The sequence below is a fragment of the Lutra lutra genome, chromosome 5, assembly GCF_902655055.1.
Source record: "Lutra lutra chromosome 5, mLutLut1.2, whole genome shotgun sequence".
In the NCBI taxonomy this organism is placed as follows: Eukaryota; Metazoa; Chordata; class Mammalia; order Carnivora; family Mustelidae; genus Lutra; species Lutra lutra.
Window position 1 is genome coordinate 25,300,486 of NC_062282.1, and position 26,566 is coordinate 25,327,051.

At 42.0% G+C, this 26,566-nt stretch overlaps 1 protein-coding gene across 7 annotated transcripts in view; it reads right to left on the bottom strand.

The window, feature by feature from the left end:
* Nucleotides 1-7,956: 7,956 nt before the first annotated feature.
* Nucleotides 7,957-26,566, bottom strand: part of DROSHA (drosha ribonuclease III) — a 120,496-nt gene continuing 101,886 nt past the window's right edge. For all 7 annotated transcript variants that reach the window (XM_047729204.1, XM_047729202.1, XM_047729203.1 and 4 more), the window contains 6 exons: nt 16,511-16,652; nt 14,938-15,020; nt 14,743-14,846; nt 12,565-12,657; nt 11,718-11,764; nt 7,957-8,364 (listed from right to left, as the gene is read on the bottom strand). In XM_047729204.1, coding sequence (XP_047585160.1) covers nt 8,234-8,364; nt 11,718-11,764; nt 12,565-12,657; nt 14,743-14,846; nt 14,938-15,020; nt 16,511-16,652 — 600 coding nt within the window. In that variant the 3' untranslated portion in view covers nt 7,957-8,233. The remainder of the gene's footprint in view (nt 8,365-11,717; nt 11,765-12,564; nt 12,658-14,742; nt 14,847-14,937; nt 15,021-16,510; nt 16,653-26,566) is intronic.

Below are 26,566 nucleotides of genomic sequence, written 5' to 3' on the forward strand. Positions count from 1 at the left end.
GCAGTCTGGAAGTACGGGCAGGTACTTCTGTCTCAGTATGGATTTCGCACACAGGGGTAGACAGACGTGGCTAAGGAAAAGTGGGGCCAGACCCACGCCAGACAGGAGAGATCAAACCAAGAGGCATAATCTTCCTGGCACCTGCCAAGACCCAGGGCACAGAGCTGAGTTCGGCAAAACTGAAAAGGTGCCCCAGGAGTGACCCCCACTGAGCCAGGTTGGACAAGGAACAGACTCGCTGTGGTTCTGGGGGATGCTCACCCGGAGGCCATCCAGTCGTTATCAGAGCTTTACCTCGCCCGCAGTCTACATTTGCTAGGCACGGTGCGCAACGCCGCAACGACACTGAGGCTACTGAGCACAGCTCTGCAAAGGCCGATGGGCCCAGGAGACCTGAAGGGGAGGGTGGCACACAGGTGACCCAAGCTCCGGCAGCCATGGACCAGCACAAACGCCCTGAACAGCCCTTTGATTAGGGAGGAGCGAACTCCTGGGGGGACCCATGAGGGCCACTGAGCCACCTGTGGAACCAAGGACAGAATGTCACCGAAGACTTCCCGACAAGTGCCCTTTCCTGGGAATAGGCTATGGTAAGAAAATGAAAGTTTATTTTGCCACCAACTCCTTTAAGCAGAAATGAAGTCTTAGCGAGTAAAATAACCCTGATTAGCACAGCACTGTGGAGAAGCCTCGAGGGTCTGATTTCACGGCCCCTCCGGACTTTCTCTTCAGGCAGTTAAGCGTTCACAAGAAAAATCCCTCCTCTTTATGAGGCTTCTTCAGCCGCATCACTTTGTGAAACAATTTTTAAAAGACGAAACACAAACCCCCCCGCAAGCTTGTACTGCTCTTATCTGTGATGCCTCTTGCAAGTTCCAGCTAATCTTTAATATGCTTAATTTCTCCCCACCCCCAAACCTCAACCATTAAATTTAAAAAAATAATAATAATAATAAAGACGGGGGGGGGGGCAGAAACAGAAGTCCCTTGTGTTACTCAGCAAGAGTGTGTGATTTGTAAGATTCTAAAAAATCCTTCCAGCCTTGCTTATTTTGACAAAACTACTTAACACTTCAAGCAATGAACTACAGGGCATAAAAGTATAATCTGCAGAGAAAACCTTAATCCTCTACAGTAACCTATTTGAATCTCCTCAAACACATTTCGGTGTGTAGGCCTGGAGAATTAAGTCAATTGTTTGATCTGAGAAGAAAGGCAATTAGGGCTCTTTCTTGATCTTTCTGGTTGAATTCTAATCAGGGGCAGCCACTGTTCTCAACAGCTCCATTTGAGACCCCTATTATTATAATAATAGAGGTGAGCATTAGCACTGCTACAGTTAAGGGTCTTGCTGCATTTTCATTATGAGTTGTTTTATCTGGCAGTTTTCTATTGTGATGGGCTAATATTCAGCATACAAATGATTTGCTAGCTGTGTTTTTTGTTTTTTTGAATTTCCTTCAAAGCCTCTTCCTTAACCAAATAGTTCAGTAGGAATGAGGGCAAACTTCGAGAAGCAGCTGTATGGGTGATAGGACAGCTGTGTTCAGTCACCGCTGGGTTACTGGCAGAGATCGGACGGGGGTTTCTGCAAAGGGATGTCTGTGGGGTCTCTGACGGTGGAAGATGGAGATGCAGAATCTAGTTGGGGTGGTCTTGAGGGAAAAATGGGGCTTCTGCCCTCATTTGCTTACAGCAGCTCCCCAATTCCCAAACAGGAGGGGCAACCTAGTTGGAGGCACGGGCGGGAGCGGTTTACATAGCGCAATTACATGAAATTGGGTAGGGTCATTAGTCCGTAGCAAGGGATATTGGAGAGGGAGTTGCTGCCCGAGATTACAAGGTCAGGTGACTATGGCCTGCCCCAAGCCACCCCTCTGGTGACGTCACCGACGACCACGCCTCCCCTCTGGCTTCCGTGGCTGCAGCTCATCACCTAGAATAAAACTCCTGGAGCTATTGTTTTGTCTTGTTCATGTATATGAGCTTCCACCTTGGAGAGAAGTGAAAGCAGCAGCTCCAGGAAGACAAGAGAGGACAAGTTAGCTTCCCTGCTTCCAGCAGGGTCTCCCTGGGCTCGTGCTGTCCTGTTCTAGCCTCCGGCTTCTGACCAAGTCCAACAGTAGGAGGTCCAGAGAGGGTGCAGATGCCGTCTCCAATGTATCGTTTTCTCTGCCTTGGCCTCAGAGTTCCTGTAAGCTGGTGCTTGGAGCAAGCCAGAGTTTTGCTTTAGGCTAGCTGAGGCTTGTGGGAGAATGGCAAGGAGGAGTCTGGTGATTTTTATTGTATTGATGGTGACAGAGAGCCCATGGTTCAAAGGTGATTAGCGACAGTCCCGCCAGCCAGGAGCTGGTGGTCTAGCAGGGTAAGATGGGTGAGTCAAGAGATTAGAACAAGATGGCATGACAAAGGTGATTCAGGAAGGAGCCCAAGGATGTACACTTAAACTTAAGGCCCCAGGAAAGGCTTGCAGGAGCTAGTTCCTGAGCTGATGCCCAAAAAGTAAGTGAGATAATCAGCAAGGAGGTGGCCTATTTCAGGCAGTGCAAAATCCTGGAGGGGAAAATGTGTTTAAACATCTGCAACCTTTTCAGTCAGGATCGAGTCAGGGGTGGGGGGAGGCAGCAGAGGGCCGATGTCTGGTCCTGAGGGAATTTAACAGCCTTATCTTTATCTTAGAGGCAATGGGGAATCCGTAAAATATTTTAACCAGGATAGTAACATGAAGAGATTAATCCTTTAGAAAGAGAAGAGAATGTATTTATTTTCCATTGCTCTATAACAAACGATCACAAAGGTAGCTGTCTAAAAACTCCCCTTGCTTGGCCAAAGTGACACATAAAATTAACCACCGCCATCAACCTATTACCCCTAAAGAATCTGAGAACCAGCACTGTTGAAATCGTTATTCCTGGGGGAAGGGCTAAAATTACCATATATGCCACAAATTTTGAACCTAAACCTAAACTCAAGCCTTTAGATGTAATTTGGAGAATAAAGGGAAAAGGAAAACAATACCACAAAAAAGCAATACATCACATCCAGAATGTGCGACATCCTACAGAACAGCTGGCAGGGCTTCTTCAACAAGCTATGAAAAGAGAAGTGGAGGAGTGTTCTAGATTAAAAGTGACCTAAGAGACATAAAAACCAAAGGCAATGTATGGACTCTGCTTGAATCATTAGTTGGACAAACCAGCTGTACATTTGAATACAGACTGGTTATTAGGAGTTATTAAGGAGTTTTGGATGATTTTGTTGTCACAGTGGTTGAAAAATAGAACAATTATATTTGACCTGAAAATTGACTTTTGTCATGGGGAAGAGTCAACAGTCACGGGGGCCGACTTCATCTCCCAAGATCAACTTGAGGTTCCACCTTCTGTGACTTCCACCCTTCCTCCAGAAGGAATGAGTCACTCCCTCTCTCGGATCCTCTGTCTGGTACCTTAAACACATGGGTGTATGTGTTTCCTTTTCTAAATAATGTACTCCTTGAAGACAAGGAATCTGCTTTAATCTTCCATACTTAGGATATCGTAGATGCTACAAACACTAATAAATCCTGAATGGGCGTTCCCCAAACCCCTAAGTCAAAGGTAAGAATTTGCTCTATTTCATGGTTGCACCATTTTAACATCATAAAATAGAAGAGTAGGGCATTTCTGAATCATAAAGAAACCTATCAAAATTAAATAAGGAATATGGCCACACTGGTCCAGTGTAGTATCCAGCAATAGGCCAGTGAATGTCTTTTTGATGTGGCTGGGCTGGCAAATAACTGGATTTGGGTTGTTCAGTGCCTGCCTTAGAAACAGTTGAGTCAGTTGAGGTGATGCTAGCTGCTCTAACAGATCAGCCCCCAAATCTCAGCAGCTTAACACATTGCTGCTTCTCACTTACATGAAGTCCAAGCAGGAGCCCCCTATCAAGGGAGGGCCAGTGGTGGGGTGGGGGTAAAGGCTCTCTGTTCCATGCAGCCATTCACATTCTCACTGATGGTGGCTTTCAAAGCCACCCTCCCTGGATATCGACATCTAGTTAGTAGGGGAGCTCTTGACATCTGAGGGGCGGGAACCAGCCACTCAGCCTCACGTGAATGCAAAGAAGCTGGAATGTGGTCCCCAGTGAGGTCTATAAGAACAAAAATCCTTGGTGGCTGGTTAAGTTTATCTCTTCCACAGGTTTTTCTCTTAAATGTTCTGACATTTATACAAAAGAAGTATGCTTATTTCATCCCTCATAAAATAGAAGAAGTGATAAGGGTCTAGTAAAGAACTTGGGGCTAGTAGCTATAGGGAACTTGACTGCAACGCTTTAGTAACTATGTTGTTACTCCCAGTTCAGAACATCTCATGAAACCTGAGTAATTCACAAAAGGCCTTCTTCACATTGCAGAAGGTAACTGTAGAGATATGTCACAACAACTTTACAAAACATAAGGAAGATAGAAATATTTCTGAAACAGCCCACTGGTTTAAGAAAATCTCATCTAGAGATGAGATTGGATGAGCGTTGGATGAGAATTCCTTCTCCAGTACACATTTATCTCATGTGTGAAGCTATGGTTTCAAAGTGCTAGGTCACTGGAAGGGTGTCCTGTCTCCAACATGGGAAAGCCAGTATTCTTCTTCGTAGATATACAAATGCCAGTGAAGGTTTTGAGTCCACATCCAATCTGTACTTCAGCTCAAGTATCCTGGGCTATAAAACCATGTGTCCAACTGCGTATTCAACATCTGGGGAGACATTCCTCAGGCTCTTCAAGTTCAAGAGCCAACTAAGTTCAACATCCTTCTTTCTAATTCTGCTTTTCCATAAACAGTTTGCAACTCGATTGTACAAAGATTAGCCTGATGTTCTCTCACTTCATTTCTCCCACCTCAAGATTCTTAGCCTGGGGTGATTTTGCTTCCAGAGGATATCTGGCAATACCTGGAGACATTTTCAGTTGTCACAACCAGGAGACAGGATGATACTGGCATCTAATGGGTAGAGACTAGGAATGTAATTAAATACGATGCACAGGACAGTTCCTCCTACCTCCAGTGAAGAATTATCTAGTTCAAAATGTCAACAGTGCCAACAGTGCTGAGATAGAAATATCTTGCCCTATTCCATGTCCTATAGTTCTACCACCTCTGTAACTTTCAAATCTTCTGTCCCAGCAGCCCATTCCCAATGCCATGTTACAGTCCTTCATCGCATCTCCCATGGAATACAAGAGGATCCTAACCCATTTTTTTGCCACCCAATCCTGTTGTTCCTTTGGAAGGCCATGTCCTCCCCCATCTTGCAAGCGCTCTCTCATCTTTAAGGTTTCCAAATATTAACTCTTGGGTGAACCTTCCTGCGTGACCTGCTCTCCCCTCTAGTTTCAGTTGGAGACCCTGTCCATAGACACACCATTCCTTGTTTCCCAAACTAGACCCAAGTGACTTGTGAGAAGGAACCTTTATATTCAACCTCCATGAGTAATAAACAGCACAGTTGAAGTAATGTTTAAGAATGTGATAAGAGCTAGAAGATAAGGGGCGCCTGGGTGGCTCAGTGGGTTAATAATCTTCAGCTCAGGTCATGATCTCAGAGTCCTGGGATCAAGCCCCGCATGGGGCTCTCTGCTCAGCAGGGAGCCTGCTTCCTCCTCTCTCTCTGCCTGCCTCTCTGCCTACTTGTAATCTCTGTCTGTCAAATAAATAAATAAAATCTTAAAAAAAATTAAAAAAAAAAAAGAACTAGAAGTTAAGAAGGCTGGGCTGGGTTGGGTAGGACCTAGGGCGGATACTGTGGTCATAGTGGCCTGCTGTTGAGTAGGTCTATGTGCCTAGTTACAGAATTTGGCTGTTGGCCTCATTATTGCTCTAGAGAGCCCCTGGAGCTAACCTGCTCTGATGGTGCATTTGCTGTTTCACTGCGAGGTACTGTTAGTGTCTCAGGGACTTAATTTCTTCAGGTTTCAAGAACTATTAGTATGGAGAAAGAAAATGAAAAAGGCCAGACAACTACAGAGAGAAGTCAAGGTCCAATAAAAAGTCTCAAGCAGTACATCGGCTTTGGCATTATTTTGAATCATATGGAAGACGAGTGAAAGTGCTTATTTAAAAAAAGTTCAGGGGCACCTGGGTGGCTCAGTCAGTTGGGCGTCCAACTCTGGATCTCGGCTCAGGTTGTGATCTCAGGTCCAGAGATCAAGCCCTACACTGGGCTCTGCACTCAGCAAGGAGTCTGCTGGTCCCCCTCCCTCTGGTCCTTCCCCGACTCGTGATCTGCACACATGCTCAGTCTCTCAAATAAATAAATACATAAAATCTTTTTTTAAAAAGTTCAGGTATTTTCCCTTGTAACATTTTCAAGGCCACTGATGAATCCAGCATTCCTTCCCTTCCAGTCTTGCTATGTGCAGGGAGGAGGAACACCAGGACAAACTTTTGGTACAGGTACTTTCTTACATTTCATAATTAACAAATTAAGAAACCCTAGAGAGGTCTTCTCTCACTCCTCTCCATAATATATGTGTACACATGTGTGCAGCATTATTTATGACAGCAAAAAAATTGCTTACAACCTATACATCTTTCAGTAGTCAACAAATCACAGTGTACCCGTAACTGGTACTTAAGATATGCATTAATATGCAGCCATCAATGTAAATGTCAATATGAATTCAACACTGAGAGATATGCATGATGTAGTAGTTAATAAAAAAGAAAGGATAAGGAAACCATATGTACACTAATTGTTAAGGCACACTTGAGTGCATGTGTGTACATGTGTCCATACACAGAAGGTCTGACAATCTACAAAAGCTCCGGGTGATGGAGTCATGGGTGGTTTATTTTTCTGCCTATGCTTTCTACTTTCTCCACAGTATTTCCAAAGTAGCATGTTTCTTTCTCCTGCTAATAAAAGTAATATGTTCCCCCCAATTTTCCGTCTTGCATAGGTATCATTTAATAGTCACATACGTAAGAGACTTTCCAAATACCTGAAAGGCTCATTCCGTCTCCTGCTTCATATCTTAACTCAAACGATACCCTTCGGGGGACCTCTCGAACTACCTGACCAAAAACTGCACCTCCCCACCTCCCTGCTCTATTTTCGGCCGTCATCTACACCACCATGCGCCGTACGTTTTACTTCCCTGTCTACTGAGTGCATTTCTCTATTAGCACATTAGCTCTCTGAGGACAGGAGGGGGTTTCATTTTGTTCACTGCTGGAGCCCCAGGGCCTAGAACAATGCCCAATACACAGAAGGTACTCATACTATGTATTTGCTAAAATAATGAATGAAAACACATTTGTTTTAAAAAAAGAGGTTTTGCCTTTATTAATAAGAAACAAGTGATATTCAGCTTAAAATAACATTTTTTAAAATGTCATATCTTTTAATGTATTGTTAGCCCTTTATCGCAGGGACCACTTCAAGCTGATGAAAGCTGTGAAGACTTCTCGTCTTGCTCCCCGCCCACTCCCAACCTTCCCCTCCCATCCCTACACACATAAAATCCAGCACAATTTCAGGAGGTTCTGAGACTTCCTTTAGGTCTCTCTATAAACTTCTTAAAGTGTCCACGGACCCCAGGGTTAGAGTATCTGATTTAAAGTGTCACCTGGCTTAGAATCATGATTTCTTCCCCTATTCTAATGATACAAAGAATATTTGTGACTCAAATGTGTCCTTCCCCACTCCCACTAGCCAGCTAAACATTAAAGGGATCCCTTCTTCAAAGGACTCACTGCTAAGCAAGGGCTAAGTTCAGCGTTTGCAGTTGAGAAGACGATAAACATCCAGATGAAAGCTGAAAAATCTAGTTAATAATCCAGAGATTTCCGAAAGTACAGTTGTTAGTAGAGTGTTGCTCAAGGATCTGGTGAGGTGGATTTTTCACTTGTCAGCTGAAGTCCTGTGTCACAATCTCAGATGGAGAGAGAAAAACAGGATCTATTCCACATAGAAGATGCTTTTTGAATTTTATTGTTTAAAGAACAAAATAGAAGGGAATATGCACACCCACTTTGGTGAAGTTTTCCATTAAATAGAAGAGAAATCAAATACTTTGCAACAAAGACCAGCATATTAGATCAGTAAAACGACAACAGCGATTTGACTTTGTGTTTTATTTCAACGGGCACCCTTCGTTCATTGTCTGTAGGAAAACTAGGCTAGATCTCGATGGGCAACAGTCACAGTTATTAAGCAAGGAAATACGCCACCACTTCCGTGCCCTCCTTTATTTCTTTATGTCTTCAGTCTCATCTGGCTCTTTCTCTTGATGCTCTCTTTCCCACCTCATTTCTTTTAACTCTTGTCTGTACTTCCGTTCAATGAACCGCTTCTGATGGGCCATCTGGGGAAAGTTATCTGACACGAGGAGATACATTTTATACTCAATAAAGGGTAGCCTCTGGTGCAAAGAACGCAGACTAAACACACACACACACACACACACACACATTCACGAGAAACAGAGCTGTACGTTCCTAGGCAAGAGGCAAACAACTGCTTGGTCTCTTCCCTCGGCTTCTGTCATTCAAAACCCACTGGCAGTCGGCACCTGCACCCTGACGCTAGACTGCGATACCTGATGTGACCTTGAGTATAAAAGGTACCAAAACATATAGGAACGTTAAGACAGATGCGTGGTTTCAGGATGGTTCCAGGTAGGCAGGTGTTTTAACACGGTTCCCCTAGTAAAACGTGATTGTCAGGGAGAGATTACACAATGTAGTCAAGTGGACGTGTGTACTTTTGCAAAGTTCAAACCAAAAGCTCCAAACAAATAATGGTATTATCACCCTGTTAGTTACCAAGAATTAAAATTCCTGAAAAGAGGAAAAAGGTCTGATGGACAGAAGGCATTAAGTCATTATTTCTGATCATCCTATTTTTATAGTTTACCATGGGATACCCAATGCTTCGTCAGCAATTTTATTTGGTTAAAGGAAACGTATCACTCAATGGTATAGCTTGAGCTGTATTTCAGTTGATATTTGACCCTGTGCAGGAATGCTAGACACAGTGAAAATCTTGGTTAAGATCTAAAAATTGTTATGACTCTGTTGTCATTTGTGGCATATAACAAGTACAGAGACAGAGTAAGAAACCAAGGATGGAACGATAATAAAAGTCACTTTATACACTTAGTCAATGAATACATACTTCAACAGCAAACCTCATGAAGGGAGGCATGCATGAAGGGTGAAGGAGAGCCACCCAAGTTACCTAGTAACACGAAGGGAAAAGACACTCTTCTCCCTAACCAGGTAAGGGGTAGTTATATTCAAGAGTTCCTGCTTTGTATTTAAAAACAGGAAGATTCAGAGATGTGAGAGAGCATGGCATGTTTGGGGAAGAGCACGTTTGTTTTTTGTTAAGAATGAAACATAACAAAAGTGGATATAAATATATAGCAAATTCCTAAATTACTCCCCCTTCTTATATAGTGTCCCATCCTCCCCCCCCAGGTGAGAGAAGGGACAGGAACAGGGTGGTAGGAAAAGCATCTGAGGTGGGGGGTGAATCAGTAAAGACCCTATATATCTGAGTCACTGACTGATTATAAACAGAAGAGATACATAGTGATATCTGTATTTTAGAAATGAAACAGGAACAAAATCCTATTCCCTAAATGACAGCAAGTTGACCTTATGTATTGTATAAAACACAGGTTCCAAGTATTCTAAGTACTTTTTAAAAAATAAATCAAAATCCAAAAATGTTAGCTGTAAAGTAAGTTTCTACAAAATGAACCCTACTTCCTCAGTAAATTATATTCTAAAACCTAGTTTGCATTAAAAAAAAAAAACCACTCAGATCTGACCACTGATAAACTTATTCTTTAGTATGTATCCTCAATTTTCTATGAAGTTATGCTACACACATATATACGCAGTGTAAATGTGTATATATTACATGGACATTTGAATATTTAATCATTCCTGCACCCACCCTCACTTTGGGAGACAACAGCACAGGTACCTCTTCATAGGTACTTTTAAAAACATTCTAGTGTACGTATTTCCCTGTACCACTAGTCTTCAAAAACACTGCTGTAATGATTGCAACATATTACAGGATTTGGATAAAGCAAGAATTGGTCAACCACTGCCCACACCTATCTTTGTACGTACGGTTTCCTGGAACACAGACACAACCATATCTGCATACTATTCATTCCTGCCCACTACAATGGCAGATTCGAGTAACCGTGACAGACCGTGTGGCTTGCAAAGCTTAACATATTTACTATCTGGTCCTTTACAGAAAACATTTGCCAACCCCTGGGCTATAGTATCATTTATTTAAGGATTTCCCTACTGTTAATCATGCAGTTTGATTTACTTATGTGTTTTCTGGCTATTATATATCAAGCTGTCACTATTATCGTGGCATGTGAACTTGAGCTCATAACTCCAGTTGTTTCCCTAAGTTTGGTTCCTAGAAATGAAGTCTCCGGATCAAAGAGTATGGACTTCTTTAAGGACCGGATACAGGCAAACTGCCTTCCAGCAGCTCAAACGATTCACTCTTGCCACTAGGTATGTGGAGGTCAGTCTCCGAACAGGCCCTCTCTCCAGGATTGTTTTATCGTTAAAAAACAAACAAACAAGCTTTGGATCCAAAGAGAACCTTCAGTAATTTTACAGGTAGAAAATGGAATCTCACTTTTATTTCAGTATGTGATTGTGCATTTGTAAATAATGAGTGAAAAAATTCCCTAACAGAGCTAACTTAAAACTTTCAGTGAATATTCCATGGCCGCAGGAACCTAGAAATACTAGCTACCGCCCCCAACTTGTCCTCCCTCCCCCACCCCAGGAAGCTACCGTCTGCTGCTTTCCACTTGGCTCCTGCCCTCTTGCCTTCCCTGGAATCTCCCACAGCTGAGCATCCTGGGCCTCCTGACTTTTAGCTTCCCACGCTTTGCTCTGTCCCACGTTTGGCTGGTACTTGGAGCGTAATGGAACTGCACTGCGATGTTTTGCTCACAGACTCTGCTGCACGGCACAGCCCATCTCAGAAGAAAAATTCTTTGCTAAGCCTTAAATTACAAGAGACTACGCAGTTCCCTACATGGCTAATTATGTAATTGAAGTGTTTTCCACCCAACCATCCTGCTCTTGGGAATCTATCCCACAGAACCAAAAGGACCAACATATAGACATTTACTGTCAACGGCGATTAAAAAATAACAAAAACAAAAACAGAAAGAATGTCCACCAAAACTAAAAAAGCTGAATAGAATACGGCAAATCCACAGCATGAAATACTATGCAGCCATTAAGAATGAATGAATTCCCCCCCCCGCATGATATATTGTTGAACAACAACAGAAAAATGCCGTAAATATCTCATGCTCATGAAACAACAGCCAGAAACCAAAAAGAAAAAACCTTCACTTATGTAAGATTTTAGAAGTATAGAGAAACATATAGAAGAAGATACACTGGGTTCTTCACATGGGCTACCTGAGCTGAGTGGGACTCCAAGCAAGAAAGGAAAATGAAAATCAAAAAGCATTCAGGAATACTTTTCAAAAAAATTATTAGCCCATTTTATACATATCTTACATTCTACTACACTCTAGGTAGTGAGTAATTATGAAGAAAAAAAGATCACATTTTATCAGTACTTACCATTTTTGTATTTCCCCATTTTCTTTCCATAAAACAACCATTATGAACATATAATTATAGAAAAAGGGATAGGCTTACATTTCTCCAGTGCATCCATTGCTGCTCCCATTTCTGCTTGCTGAATACTATTAAATAAAATAAAGGTGCAGTTTAAAGATTTTTTTTTCACCAGCACAAGATATGGCCACACATTATTCAGGTCGATTTTCATGTCTGGTGCATAAAATTTATCTGATTACTTCTGTCACATACTGAATCGCACAAGTTAGGAATGTACACAAGGCCGTGCAGAAACATCATTTATTAGCACAAAGACTATTTATGTTATTTGTTCCACATTTTTAATGGTATAATAAAATGCCTTCCATTATATTAGGTCTGAAGTATTTCTTACTTAAGTTTGAACATCTTTAGCATAAGTTGAAAGAAGAGTAAAAAAAAAAAAAATGCACATATAGACAGACTTCCAATCACTTCTCAGTTTAAGATATAAATTAGAGGGTTCAAAGAAATAGGCTAAAATGCCTATTTCTTTTTACCTGAGAGAGGATGTTAGAATTTCCAACAAAGCTCAAGTGAGTGGCAGTAAGAAATCAAATGTCTAGTGGCTGTGTCACGCACGTGTCCTATAAAATGCTTGCAGCCACGCTCAGTACCCTGTTGGGTAACTGACACTGGACGGCCCTTACCTGCGTACCAGGTAATGTGGTTTTCTCAAGGTAGCCAAAGCCCCTTATACAAAGGCATTCCCACTGTCCAAGGCAAGGTGGGGACATTAATCCTAGGATTTACTTTGCTACCACCCTTGAACATCCTGCACTCTGAGTTTAAAAAGACAGACTACACAATTTGGAAATACCAAGCAGGGACTTCTCGGACACACAGGATGTTCATTCAAAGAAATTAAAAGGCTCTCTTCTCATACCTTGGTCCTTTCCCACATCCTATTCTTTCTCCCTTGAAATACACTGCCACCGTGTAGGTTCTAGCATGGGAGGGTCCTACCGTCTGCAGAGTCCTGAAAGGAAAAGAAGGAACATTAATTATGGTAAGGTGTTATCTCATTCTCATTGCTAACATTTAACTCTAAGAAAAGCCATGTACTTATCACTTAAGACAGAAAAAGGTAAAAATAACAAGAAAATTAAAAGAGTAAGTTTATTTGCTATGCTGACAAATCTATAGAGAGCTTTTAAAGTAGGAAATTTTAAAAATTCTACACTGGATTTTTATATATCTTTTCCCATTCCCAAAGCATTATAAATAGCATCTAAAGGCTAGCAGTGAAGTGTAAAATGTCTTAAACAATTTCAAAGTGTCTGTATTCCAAGTATCCTAAGACTAACAAACTTTCAGCAGTGGAAAGTTAACCATTTCAGTCTGTTCATTGTTCTTCAGTGCTAATCACAACCAAAAATGCTAACTATTTGGGGCAATACATCTCAAGCCACATCTGAATGGTTTCACCCCTCTTGAATTCTTTCCAATGCCTAGCATCTTATCTAAAAGATCAGAAAATGTATTTAATTTCTGAAACATCCGGGATCATTTCACAGGTCCGCTAGAACTCCGAGACACGACACAACTGCCAAAAAACAAAACTCCAGGTAGTCTGGATTTTAATGACATGGTGCAGATTTCTAATGCAGTAAAACTGATAACTTTATGGAAAGGGAAATTAAAAGTAGCCAACAAAGATAATGGAACAAACACAATAATCTTGAAAAAAAAAATGCAAAACAACCCTATCATCTTGATAAAAAAGAACAAGCTCATCGTGTACTTGCATCTGGGGGATCTATGAGAAGGGAGCAGAGTCATTTCCTTTGTGTTTTGTACACTCCGTGGGATGAAAGTACACAATGGCCACTCTAAGATAGCACTTATGACCGTAAGCACGCCTGTGCTATGAGAAGTTTATCGTCCTCATTTTATTTATTGGACCTTAATTATCACTTTGATGAGGAAATACTTTGAGCCTTTCATGTAATACAGTTCCGATGGTCATTATGCTTATTAGGTACATATTAAAGCCCTATTTCTAAACATTTGGGGATTTCTCCCAATAAGTAAAGGAAACATTGTTTTGCAGTGACAGCTTCTTGGGACAATTTATAGTAGCTTGCTGTGGGGCGACTCAAACTTCTCTTGGCCTCAGTTCCTTTAGCAAAAAAGCCTATAACGTGTTGGGACTATTAAACAAACACATAAAAAAGGATTTAAAATTCCCAGCTGCCACTCTGATGTTTTTCCTTTCGAAGTTTGAGAAAGTCCACAGAGAAGGACTTTTCTTCCATATGGAACACTGGCACAAATGTGTGTGCGTGCCACCACGTGTGTGCAGACAGGGGGTAAACCAGCATTCAAACCGGATTTTTAAACATCCTTAAAAACACATACCCAGATAATACTTTGGGAGGCAATCCACCCATTTTGATAATCCATTCCTTTTGTAACTCCTCTTTGAAAACACCTTCTGAAGCAACAAAGGAGGGTCTCAAGATAATTACTCCACCTCAGAGTCAAATCTCCTGTTTTCATCAAAACTGGTATTAAGTGCGTGCGCAGTGACCCGCATTCTTCTTGCACAACTTTTGGCTACCACTCAGAGGATAACAATTTGTCACTAAAGATACTCAAAAGCACACCGCAGTTTCTGACACACATTCTGAGAAGAAACACTCCAAATCTGTGACTAACACAGAGTCAGTGCAGAGCCGCCTGCTGCCTGCAGCGGCTGCCTGACAGGGCGCGGAGCTGTCGGGCAACAGGGACAGAGGCCAGCAGGCTTCGGGACGCAGTGGAGAGGGATGCCCAAATACTGTCACAAACAGCCACAATCTTCTAACCTAGATGCACAGCCCAGCGGAGATTACGAGAAATGAGACAAATATAAAAAGCGCAGATAATCAAAGGCGACCCTCGTACTTAGAAGAAAAGACAGAGATGCCCAAAGAGACTCCATGCTGGGCCCAGAGTCGGCATCAAGGAGGCCCCAGCCAGGGCCCTTGTCAGGACTCCCCCCGGGTTCGATCTTCCCCCAGACCCTCGCAGCATCGACTCTAAACTCAACAGTCCAATGCCTGCAGGAGCAAGTACTCACTTGTACAGAGGAATGTCTGGCTCCTTTCCTTCAGTCCTGAGCGTCAAGCAACACTGCTGAAGCTGGGATTTGGGGTCATTCCAATCCTGATTCAAAATGAACTCCTGTGGCAAGTCCCCGAGAAGTATTTAGTAATGGGTTCTGGAATTGCCAAGCATGAAGTATATAAGTAATTTAAATTTTATATGAGCTTACTTTTAATCGTGGGAAGAAGCAAACATTCATGAAAGTATGAACATATTCCAAATCCTTATCAATGTACAGCGCTGCGATGAATGCTGAAAAAGAGAACATTCAAAAAATAAAAACACAATGCATTGCCATTTCCTCAAAGAGTAAGATACTAGACTTTAAATAAACATTGTAATGAGGTTTTCAACTCCCAGGCCCTCTTTATTTTTTAGAATTATCCTATCCTCTTTCTTCAAACAAGAATCTCCCTTCATCACTAATACTGGAAGCAACGACATAGATGTGTGAATAAATGCAAAAATCAAAGAGTACAAAGACCAAACTACATTTGGCTTAAGGCTAAATAAATAGTTAAGTGGTACACAAAATGCTATTGTACAGCAGGGAGAGAATGATATCTGGGAATACAACCACGTTAACAACAAATGGAAAGAAAACCTGAAGATCAGATACAACCATGGAATGAAGACATTCTTGTGGAAGGCCATTCTCCACACCAGTCTTGAGAAGACTAGCCATTTACAAGGGTCTGTGTTACATTTCACATACAGAAATGGGACAATTTGTAAAGTCAATCTGCCCAGAGAAAAACTTAATACTAGGCTTAATGACAATATAACAATATATCAAACTTTGCATTAAGAAATGGTGACCCCAAAGATGATTTCGTGAAAAGGCACTTTAACCAAGGAAACAAATGGTGACTTTTTAAAAAGAAGATAATAAAAATAGCTTTCACTGAGGTAACAAAATAAAAATCCAAACAAACCTGCCAGCAAAACTGATCACTTAACATTTTTGTAACTTTAATCTTTAAGTAACTTTTTCTTAATTGAAAAAGAGGTCAGACTGCCCTTGCACTTTGTCAATGAGCTGGTTTTGCATGGTAGACTTTAATATTTGTATATAATTCCAACCATCAAAAATACCATAACGTTTTTTTAAAAAGTTCCAAAGCCCAGTGAATGGCCCACTTATTTTAAAGTAGTATCAGAAAAATAAATAAATAAATAAATAAAGTAGTATCAGAAACAATAAAATTATGCATATAATCCTTTAGTTAGCAATAATAGGATTATTTATAATGTTTCCAGACCATATCAAAAATTGCCAAAGATGACAATATTTGTCCATAGAGCTTTGAGCTCATTCAAAACAACAGATAATAGTTTTGGTATTTAGTGAATAAATTATCCTTCTTTCTCCTATGCCGCTGTACAAAGGCTGCTGGGTGGCAAGAAAAGCTATGAGTCACTCTTCCCAATCTTCGCATTCTGCTTCTGTTTCCCACCAAGGATGTGATGGTTAAGCATTAAGATGGAGGGGCAGAGAAGCAGGGATGGCGGGGGGGCGGGTGATACCACTGAACAGAGACTGAACATAAAATTCATTATTCACATGTCTTAATTCCAAAATATTCTCCTTCTAACAAACTTCGGAGAAAAGCATAAATAAAAATTAAAATAGAAAAGGTTTCTTTATTACAACATAATAATAATGAGAAGAGAAATGTGGGTGCATTTGATTTACATTCTGAATCTGCAGGTTAAGAGAAAATCTCTACTCTAAGACTCACATTCCAAAAGGTCTGCCAAGGTCTTGGTCCTAAGAGCCACAGGTCTCTTGGTCTTGTCATTGGTGATGGCATATTCCTGCATGCCCAGCTCCTCAGCTACCTTGGCTTGAGTTCTGTTATTCACCAAAGAGCTTCGCAACAACTGGCCAAAAGGAATTGAGGCACGTTTAGAAACCATTTCACGGGGCACCTGGTTGGCTCAGTAGCTTAAGCGTCTGCCTTTGGCTCCGGTCATGATCCCAGCGTCCTGTGATCGAGCCCTGTGTCAGGCTCCCAGGTCAGCGGGGAGCATGCTTCTCCCTCTCCTCCCCTCTTGTGCTCCCTGTCACTATCTCTGTCTCTCTCTCTCTCAAAGAAGTAAAATGTTAAATACCCACGCACGCACACACACACACACACACACACACACACACACACACATGAAAAAAGAAACCATTTCACTGCAATCTCTCCCCCACTCCAGTGCTGGGCCCAACCAGACTGAGACCACGTTACTAACTGGGACACCAAGGTAAGCAATGGTTAAGTCCTCAACCACTATACCCAGGCTGCTGTAACAAACTCCACATGCTTCTAGCTTCTTAATAACTTACGCTGCTCCTGGATTTTACCTGTCCTTTAAATAGTTTATTTAGTTGTTTAGTAGCAATGACCCATGTTGGGGAGATGGTACTATACCATGATTAAAGATCATAGACTCCAATAAATGTAATATTACTAAGTGTAAGGAGCATTAACATTTTTAAAAATCAACTGTACTGTAGTATCATTTATAGACAATAAAACATACCCATTTCAAGTACAGTTAGATGAGTTTTGACAACTTTCTACATTTTTGTCACCCCAAATAAGTTCCAAGTGCCCCTCTGAAATCAATCTGATGCACCATCCACAGACAAACTTGACCTGTTTTCTGTCACTGTTTTAAAGGAGTATTTTTAACGTGTCTAAAATAAATTTCAAGTTTCACAGCACTGATGGTAATTTTGATACTCTAGGATTTGGGGAAGTAATGTTTTAGTAAGCATTACTTAAAATATTTGAATTATTTATTTATATTTTTATTTTTATTATTTTAAGGACATAAACTATATATCCTGAGTCATAGTTTATCAAATTGGCACTCCATCTCTAATCAAACTGAAATGTAATTTTCACATTTCAACTTCAAGAATTCAAAACAAAAATCTCTAGCAAAAATTTCAGTCAGCAAAGAGTCCTCCAAGCACCACCATAAGTCTTAACAGGAAACAGGGCATGAAAATTATACAACAAACCCATCACAGAGGTGCCTGTCCAGCAAACACAGTTTAGGAATTCAGCACTCAGGAACCACTCACTAGAGGAAGTGAGGAGGAAGGCTAGGGGCAGCAGACAGATAATAGACCAAACATGTTATTTTTGGGAATAACATACCTAAAAGTAGAACTGTTCTTACAATAGTTATAACAAATTCTTGGTCTCCTACAACAATCCCTTCTTGCTAAGGAACAGCCCTGACACCAGGGCCCAGGCGCAGGAAGCAGCTGTGGGCTGTGCTAGCGTTGGACCCCCTGCTGTTCCACACTGCACTTTGTTTATTAGATGCAAGTTTTATGCTCTGTGGCTCCAGTGTCAACTGAGCTTATGAAAATCAAGATTTATTCTCAATGCCTGAGATTGCATCCTTGACAATAGATAAATAAGAAACAATATGTTCTTAATTTGTCTGACAGTGATGCATGAAGCAGAAATACAACTTGATCTTCATAAGCCATGCTTGCTGTTGAGTTAAGACTATTATTCTTTGCTTGTCTCTGCGCCTGTCCTCCTCCTATTTCCCCCAACTCTATCTTTTTTCTCAATATAGTGAATGTTTCATTAAAATTAATATCCACAGAGAAGCTCAAAATTAAAAAGGCCTACCGTGTAACGTTAATAGAAAACCCAACCAATAGGAGCCCATCAGCCTAATATCTTGTAATTACAGAATAACTGAATTGGAAGGGAGAGATCTTTTTTCATTTGGATTCTCCATGGGGAAGTGGGGGAGGCAGTTCTCAGAGTAGAGGCCGGCGGGGGAATAGGAGGGCTATTTTGAGTATATGGTTACGCTGAGCAAATTGGGTTCTCTCTCAGTATTTGCTTTGGTGAGAAGACAAAACTCTAATTCAGGCTGCCTATTTGGGGATTTCATGCCTCAAAATCAACAAGCTCAAAGTACACCACATGAGCCCACACAACACACCATAATACATCGCAGGTTACCAGGCCCTCTCAGTTGCCTTCCAGCATCAGGGCTCCTTTGTTAGTATTACACAGTAATGGTGATGGACAGAGGAGGAGGAAAGCAATGAGAATGGAAACAAATGCTTCCGGTTTTATTTACGATACGCCCTGACAGGTCTTGAAGCCGCAAGGTGGCCAGCAGAAAGCGATCTTGAAGTTCTTGCCAAAACTCAGAGCCTGAACCAAAACTCAGTGGGGAAGAAGGAAGCTAGAAATCACCCGTATTTGTAGAGTCCATTTAAACTGAGAATATGAACTGAAAAGAAGGAACATCCTGCTCTATACCTAATCAAGAGAGTCCACATGGCAGTCCTTTAAATGACAGCTTCCACCCTTGGCCTTTGCCAAATTCTAGTCTAGAAGGTTATCACGCTGTTTGCCAACAAGTGGGAAGAAGGGGGATCACAAGGCAGAAAACCCTCCCAGAGTTACAGCAATTCAGTTAGCAGCTGTGGAGTCCAATTCCGTGCCAGGTGCTGTGCTGACAGTGGACAGACCCCAGGATGATCGAAACCCCATGGCTGCTAATCTCCAAAGGAAGCCACACAAAGTGGCCACGTTAGCTGCCATGACAGCACGGAGGACACAGGGCCCGCAGGTGCCCCTTTCAACCCCGGTCTTCCCTAGAGGCCTCAGGGACAACCTGCCGCCTGAGGAAAAACAGTTTTTCCTGACCTGGCTGGTCCATCAGAATCACAAGGTGCTTCTGAGATACTGGAGCTCAAGCTTCTTTCAAGAACCAAGGTGTTAGTATTCCTGGGGATACAACTTGGACATATGCATTTAAAAAAAAATTCATGTAGGTGGCTTCTGATGAACAGAGTCAGAAATGAGGAAAGAAAAGAAAAAAAAAAGAGTCTGTGAGAAGGGTGGGTGCTATAGTCTGAATGTCTGTGTCATTTCCCCAACCCCCGCCCCCACCACCCCGGGACAAATTCCTATGTTGAAATCCTAACCCCTAAAGATGATGGCATTAGGTGGGGGGGCCTTTGGGGGATTAGGTCATGAGGGTGGAGCCCTCAAGAAGGGGATCCATGCCCTTACAAGAGGCCTCAGAGAGATCTCTAGCCCCTTCCACTGTGTGAGGGTACAATGAGAAGTCTGCGACCTGGAAGAGGGCTCTCACCAGAACCCAAGCAGACTGGCGCTCTGATCCTGGCACTTTTGGCCTCTAGAACCGTGAGCGGTGTATTTCTACCGCTCCTAAGCCACCTAGTCTGTGGTACTTTATTCTAGCAGCCTGAACAGACTAAGACGGTGGGAAGTGGTTTTCCAGTTAGAGGGAACAGCTTTGACAAAACAAGGGGCCCTGATACAGCAAGGGGATCACAGGGAGGCAGGAGAGAGGGTCAGGGGGTGGTGGATACTGGAGGACAGATCAGAGCACAGTCAGCAGGGGGGCCCTGATGGAGGCAAAGGCGAGGCTGGCTCATCTCTAGGCAGAGTCTTGCAGGTCATGTAAAGAGGTCTGTACTTTCCTATAGGGGAGAAGGAACCCCAAAAAGTGTCAACTGGGACAAGTGGCAAGATGCCCAAGGCCCTGATGCCATGGCAGGACCGACCTAAGTGTCACACATCTCCAATTCTGACTTTGAGAATCCAGGATGTTTTCTACTATCTCAGCACAGCATTTTAATAGGAAAAAGGTTTATTGGTTTAAAACAAACAAAGAAACCTACTGGCATTCTTCCTTTAACTTCTCCATTCACTCTTGATTCTAAAGAGCAAGCCATGGCTGCAGGACATGAGCAACCAAAGAGGGCCACCTAGTGTAAAGTAAGAAGACTGTGACTGATTATTTTAAGGGCGTCACTATAAGAGCACGGGGTGAAAGCAGAATATCATATTAGAAGTGACAGTGATGTGCCACACAGGGCTGTTACACCAAGAGTGGTAGCCAGATGGTCTCCATTTCCTATTATAACTAAAGAAAAGGAGCACAAATGTTGGCGGGCGAGGTGCAGGTCAGATACAAAGAACCCAATTATGTCAGCGACAAAGAAATTCTCAAACAGGAGGCTGTGGAATCTATTCTCTCAAAGAGATCTTGTAGATGAGATCTGCGTTTGCCTAAATGATTGATGTTTAGTGCTATCTGGAGGCAGCAGAGAGGGATTAGATCACTGGTTCTCAAACGTTTTATTTGTAATCCCTGCTTTCTCATTATACCAAACCATTCCTCTATAAACAAACAAAAATTTCTGCAAGTTCATCTCACCGATGCACACACAGAAGGGCATGACGCATCACACACAGTAGGGGCATGGGATTAGCAACTATTTTTAGCTCTGTAGCACAAGAGTAAAGGCTAAGAAGGAGGAACGATATAGAGGGAAAAATGATATCAGGTGCTAAAACCTGCAAGTGTGACAAGACAAGGCATCCTGGTCTGAGCTAGTGCTCTCTGGGACTCTCTCACTACTTACCTAATCCCTACATGGTAGGTTCTAGGTTCTACCCTAAAAATAAAATACTGTAGTCTGTGAAATCAACCTCAGTCATCCTAGAACAATCATCTATGCCTGATATTCCTTCCCAAGCAGGGCCTTCTGAATATCCAACTCATACAACGCTATATTTTTCCCCATCAGCATTCAGAACTTCAAATCCATGATTTCATTTGTTCAACTGTCCTATTCTCTGTAAGACAAGTGCACAAAGGAAGGGCTCAGAGCTAAATAATGCCTCCCAGTGTGAATTAATGTAATTGTGTGTTCTTTAATTATAATAATGAATAATTTGCCACCCCTCATACAAATGCAGCTGTAGTAAGTAATCCTCCATAAATTTTCGATTAATTTTAATCTTAGACATTAATAAATAAGTTTGCAACCTTCTTCTTTATACATAAAACAACATGGCACTTCCCTCCAATGCCACTTCTACTTCCTTCTCCATACAACTTAGCTGCCTGTAAAACTCTTTCTTTTGTTTATCAAATATGTATTGAAAGCCTACCATATGGCTGGGCACAAAGTGGTAAATAAATACATGCTCTCACAGAACTTCTGGGTTAGTGGGTCAGGCAAACCAAAATAAGTGAGTGCTAGGAAAGAAAAGAACATGGATTTCTGACTGGGTGGGGGTATGTGGGAGGGCATCTGGAAAGTTTCTCCTTGTATCCAGAAGTCAAGCCAGAACTGATGTCGAATGGAAGAGCAGGAAAGACCGGACCGATAAGAGTAAGGATTGGAAGCAGAATGTTCTCCAGGAACAAGAACAGCACATGCAGGGCCTGACGGCCAGAGGGGGCTTGGAGGAACATGAAACAGGGCACTATAGAGATGCACAATGAAAAGATGAGTACGTGGTATGAGGCGGGCAGGTGCACAGGCCAGACCAGGCCAGAACTTCCTTGTTCTTTAGTCACTATCCAAGGAATAAATAAAGAGGACTGGACTGGGATAGGATAATCATTTATTCAGCATATTTGTGGAGCACTGTTTTGCTCCACAAATCAGGAATCAGGAATGAAGAAAACAGACAAAAACTCTTGCCCCCAAGGGATTTATACTCTAATGAGAGAAGACTAACTGTAAATAAGTAAAATACATAGTATGTGCTAAGGAGAAAATGGAAATGAAGTTCCCAGCTGGGAGAGGGGAACTGGGGACAAGGGGAAGAGGTCACAATTTAAGCAGGGTAAGTTAAATGCTTCACTGATAAGATAGCATTTGAACCAAGTCCTGAGGGAGATGAAGAATTTGGCCACAGCATGTGCAAAGGCCTGGAGGCAAAGGCTTGCTTAGTGTCCTATAGGAATGGCACAGGCTCCAATGTGAAAAGTCTAGGAGATAAAGACAGACAGTGTCAGGGAGACAGGTCTTATAGGCAACAACACTGTTACCGCTGAGACACGAAATCTTAGGAAGGTTTTTCACAAAGGAGGGCTGTAATCTGACATCCCTTTAAAAACAGTCCCTCTAGGGCGCCTGAGTGGCTCAGTGGGTTAAAGCCTCTGCCTTCGGCTCAGGTCATGATCCCAGGGTCCTGAGATCGAGCCCCGCATCGGGTTCTCTGCTCAGTGGGGAGCCTGCTTCCTCCTCTCTCTCTACCTGCCTCTCTGCCTACTTGTGATCTCTGTCTGTTAAATGAATAAATAAAAATATTTAAAAACAAAACAAAACAAAAAAAACAGTCCCTCTAGATGATGTGCTAAACAGACTGAGGGCTGGGAGGGTGGTTGGTATGGACCAGGTGGGAGGCTATGGCGGTAATTTAGGGAAAAGATAATAGTAGCCTGGACCAGGGTAATAACAGTGGAGCTGCTGAAAAGTAGTTATGTTCTGGACAAATTTTTAAGGCAAAATCAATAGGATATGCTAGCAGCTAATGGTGTAACATGAAGAAAAGAGGAGAGTTAAGGATGACTTTGAGGTTTTCAGCCTGAGCAACCCTGAGAATGAATGAAATGATCCTTGCTGATATGGAGAACACCTAGAGAAAAGCAGGTTTTGAGTTGGATATCTGCTTTGTTTTGGCCATATTATGTCAGAGATGCCTAACAGAAATCCAACTAGGGATTGCAGTATATCTTATATCTGGGTATTCCAGTGTATCTGGAGATACAAAGACACAAGTGTGAAGTCAGGGCGAGAAGTACAGGCAGAAGACCTACGTGACAAAGTGGTGTGTACAAGTACTCAAAGCTGTGAGATCACTCCCAGAAAGGAGGTCAAGAGAAAAGAGAAAATGTCTGAGAACAGGGAGTGTCCCAACACTTACAGATTGGGGAGATGAGAGGAAAAAACCAAGTGGACTGAAAATGAAGGGCAAGTAGGGTCACAGGAGCTCTGCTGTGAAAAGACATCATCGGCCGCCAAGCAAAAATGCATCGTTGGATCAGGGGGTAGCGAAGAGAGGAAGACCAGTTAGGAAGCTAAGATCTGGCCAACAGGCTTACAACCTGGGCCGACGGGAGGGTCTCTGCCTGAGACAATGTCCACTGTGGGAGAGTACAGAACTGCAAAGGCCAGCTTTGCACATGGTAGCATACTTCTTAGGGATATCTAACACAGTGCATTGCCTAGTGCTTGGCACAAACACAACCTTAAGATCCTATCCTGTGCAATTTAATAAATGCCACCCATTCTAACGGAGGTTCTCTGTCAAGCATATGCCTGTAACGTTTTGCCAGCAACAAAGCCATTACGGTGGTCCAGGTGACCCAGTCTGGTTGAGAGGATCTGAGTGATGAAGATGAGGTGTTTACTCAAGAAGGAACAACGTAGGAACTTGTGAATGGTCTAGAATACAGGGCCATGGGTGGAGGGAGGAATCAAAGATAACTCCTGTATTTCTGACTTGCAGGATGGCTGCCGCTGCCACTCAATTACTCAGGGAACACCGGAAGAGAAGCCGGTGCCAGAAGACTCTAGGTTCAGTTGTGGACGTGTGGAGATGCAGAGGGGGCAGCTACCTACTGGAGCGCAGGAAGAAATGGGACTGAAGAGATCTGTTTGGACATCATTGTCTCTAGAATGAAGCTGATAGTGTGTACATGGAAAAGACAGCCTAGCAGGGGCTCTCATGAAAAGAGACAAGGGCCTAGGAGGGAGCCTTTCAGACACCAGAATATCCATCAGCTGTACAGAATATAATGAGCCTGAAAAGGAAGCTGAGAAAGAGTGGCTGGAGGTGAGAGAAAGACCAGGAGTGAAGCATGGCAGAAGGGACAGAGGTTAAAGAAACTGACAGAAGCCAATGAAGGACAGTGTTTCAAGAAGGAGGAAGAGAGCAACCATGCCAGGGCTGACGAAAGTTAGTATCTTTTAAAGTGTGTACTCAATGGATGACAGATCATCTTTGTTTAACCAGCAGATCTGTCAGTCCTATTGATTTCTACCAAAGCTTTCTGTGAATATAGTTAATAAAACCATCATATCATAATTTTGTCATTTACCATCTTTCTAATAAGCTATTCAAAAATTCTCTAATTTTAAGGGGCGCCTGGGTGGCTCAGTGGTTAAAGCCTCTGCCTTCGGCTCAGGTCATGATCCCAGGGTCCTGGGATCGAGCCTCACATCGGGCTCTCTGCTCAGCAGGGAGCCTGCCTCCTCCTCCTCTCTCTCTCTGCCTGCCTCTGTGCCTACTTGTGATCTGTCAAATAAATAAAAATCTTTAAAAAAAAAAAATTCTCTAATTTTAAGACAACAAGGCTGATCACATTTTGGATCAAACTGCAGCTATGGCACTGAAGCAGTTTTGGAAAAAACACAAAACTAGAGTCTTTAGCATAGTCCTGGTTTTCCCTCTATCTAGCCCAAGATGGGAAGCAGTAAACTTGTTGATCTATAACATTCCACCTCCACAAAATCCTAGAGTTCACAATTAGTTTTGCAGGAATACAGGGTAAATGTGTATATTTAGTCACACATTTTCAACAGTGGTCTCTATGTGGCCAAAAAATGAATCACTGTTTCAAGCCACATGGCTTGGTTTGACCACTTCTCAGACCAACCAGATACTCTGACAGCAATGAAGTCTACTCCCTAATGGAAGATACTTAATAAGCATTTATCAATTCCCTAACTCACAGGAAGATACTAGACACTAGTTTCTTTTTGGTTAATACTCCTGTGTTCTTAAGATTTTGGTATTAATTCAAGAGGAAATACTTCCCTGTCCATCCAAAAGTAGTCAACTTTAAATGGTAATCAACTGTTTATTTTAAATTAAATTTAAAACAATAGTATTACTGATTTCCAGGGCATGGTATGAATACAATACTCATTGAGTGAGTGAATAAAAGAATCATATTTTGTTAGCCTTAGAAATTTCACTGAAAAATTACATCTCAACATAAGCAAATCATCATATTCTCCTTAATTCCAATATTTGTGTCTCATGCAAACTATTTCCAGGATTTATAGCTGCAGAGATAAGATTCAATTCTATTCAAAGTAAAACATGCATAAAAATCACAGAGATGCAAAGTATGAAAGACTTATTATTTGCTTCAAGTATAATAAAAAAGGAAGGCTATACTAACAAAATATCTTAGAGCACACTACTATTTTTCGTGGCCCGGGAAAGTATTTGCTTTCTCAATGCCCAACTCTAGAAGGTCTTCTCAAAGGTTATTCTTGTGCCTTGAGAGATATCACGACTGGCTTCCAGATACGCTTTGTTCACCGTTCTGGCTGTATTATTGATCAGTTTCAGAGTACAAACAGTATGCAACAAATAGAAAAGCTCAATGCAGTTTTATAAAATGAAACGAAAGTGAGAGACATGGGGACTGTTTCACTTTGTTCATAAATCAAACCTTGTCTTTCCAAGTCCCTTTCAACTCTGCCCTGGATCTAGCCAAACTGACTCCCTACCGTCTCTCTATCTTCTGGTTTTTCATGTTGTGCCTTTGTTTCAGCAAGCCCAATGTGTGGCATGTCTTTGCATAGAAATTTCTTCCCATTAATTCCTAGTGGCCAAATCCTACTCACCTTTAAAGGCTCAATCATCATCATACCCATGAAGCCTTCCTAAAAATCCACAGCTAAAAGAAATCTTATCTTTTCCTAAACAGCACATGGTTCTCTTCCTGTATATAGTTACAATTACTTACTTATACTTTCACGTACACATAACACACACATAGTGTGTGTGCATATATACAGAGAGAGAGTATTTGTAGCTATGTACTTATATTTTTCATTTCTGCTAATAGTTTTTAAACTCCTTATGGATAGGTGTCAACTAATATTTGCTCTTCCCATGAAGCCTAGCTTAATTCGACGTCATGCACAGAGTAGGGAATCATTAAATGAAGGAGTATAAAACAAGTTCTTT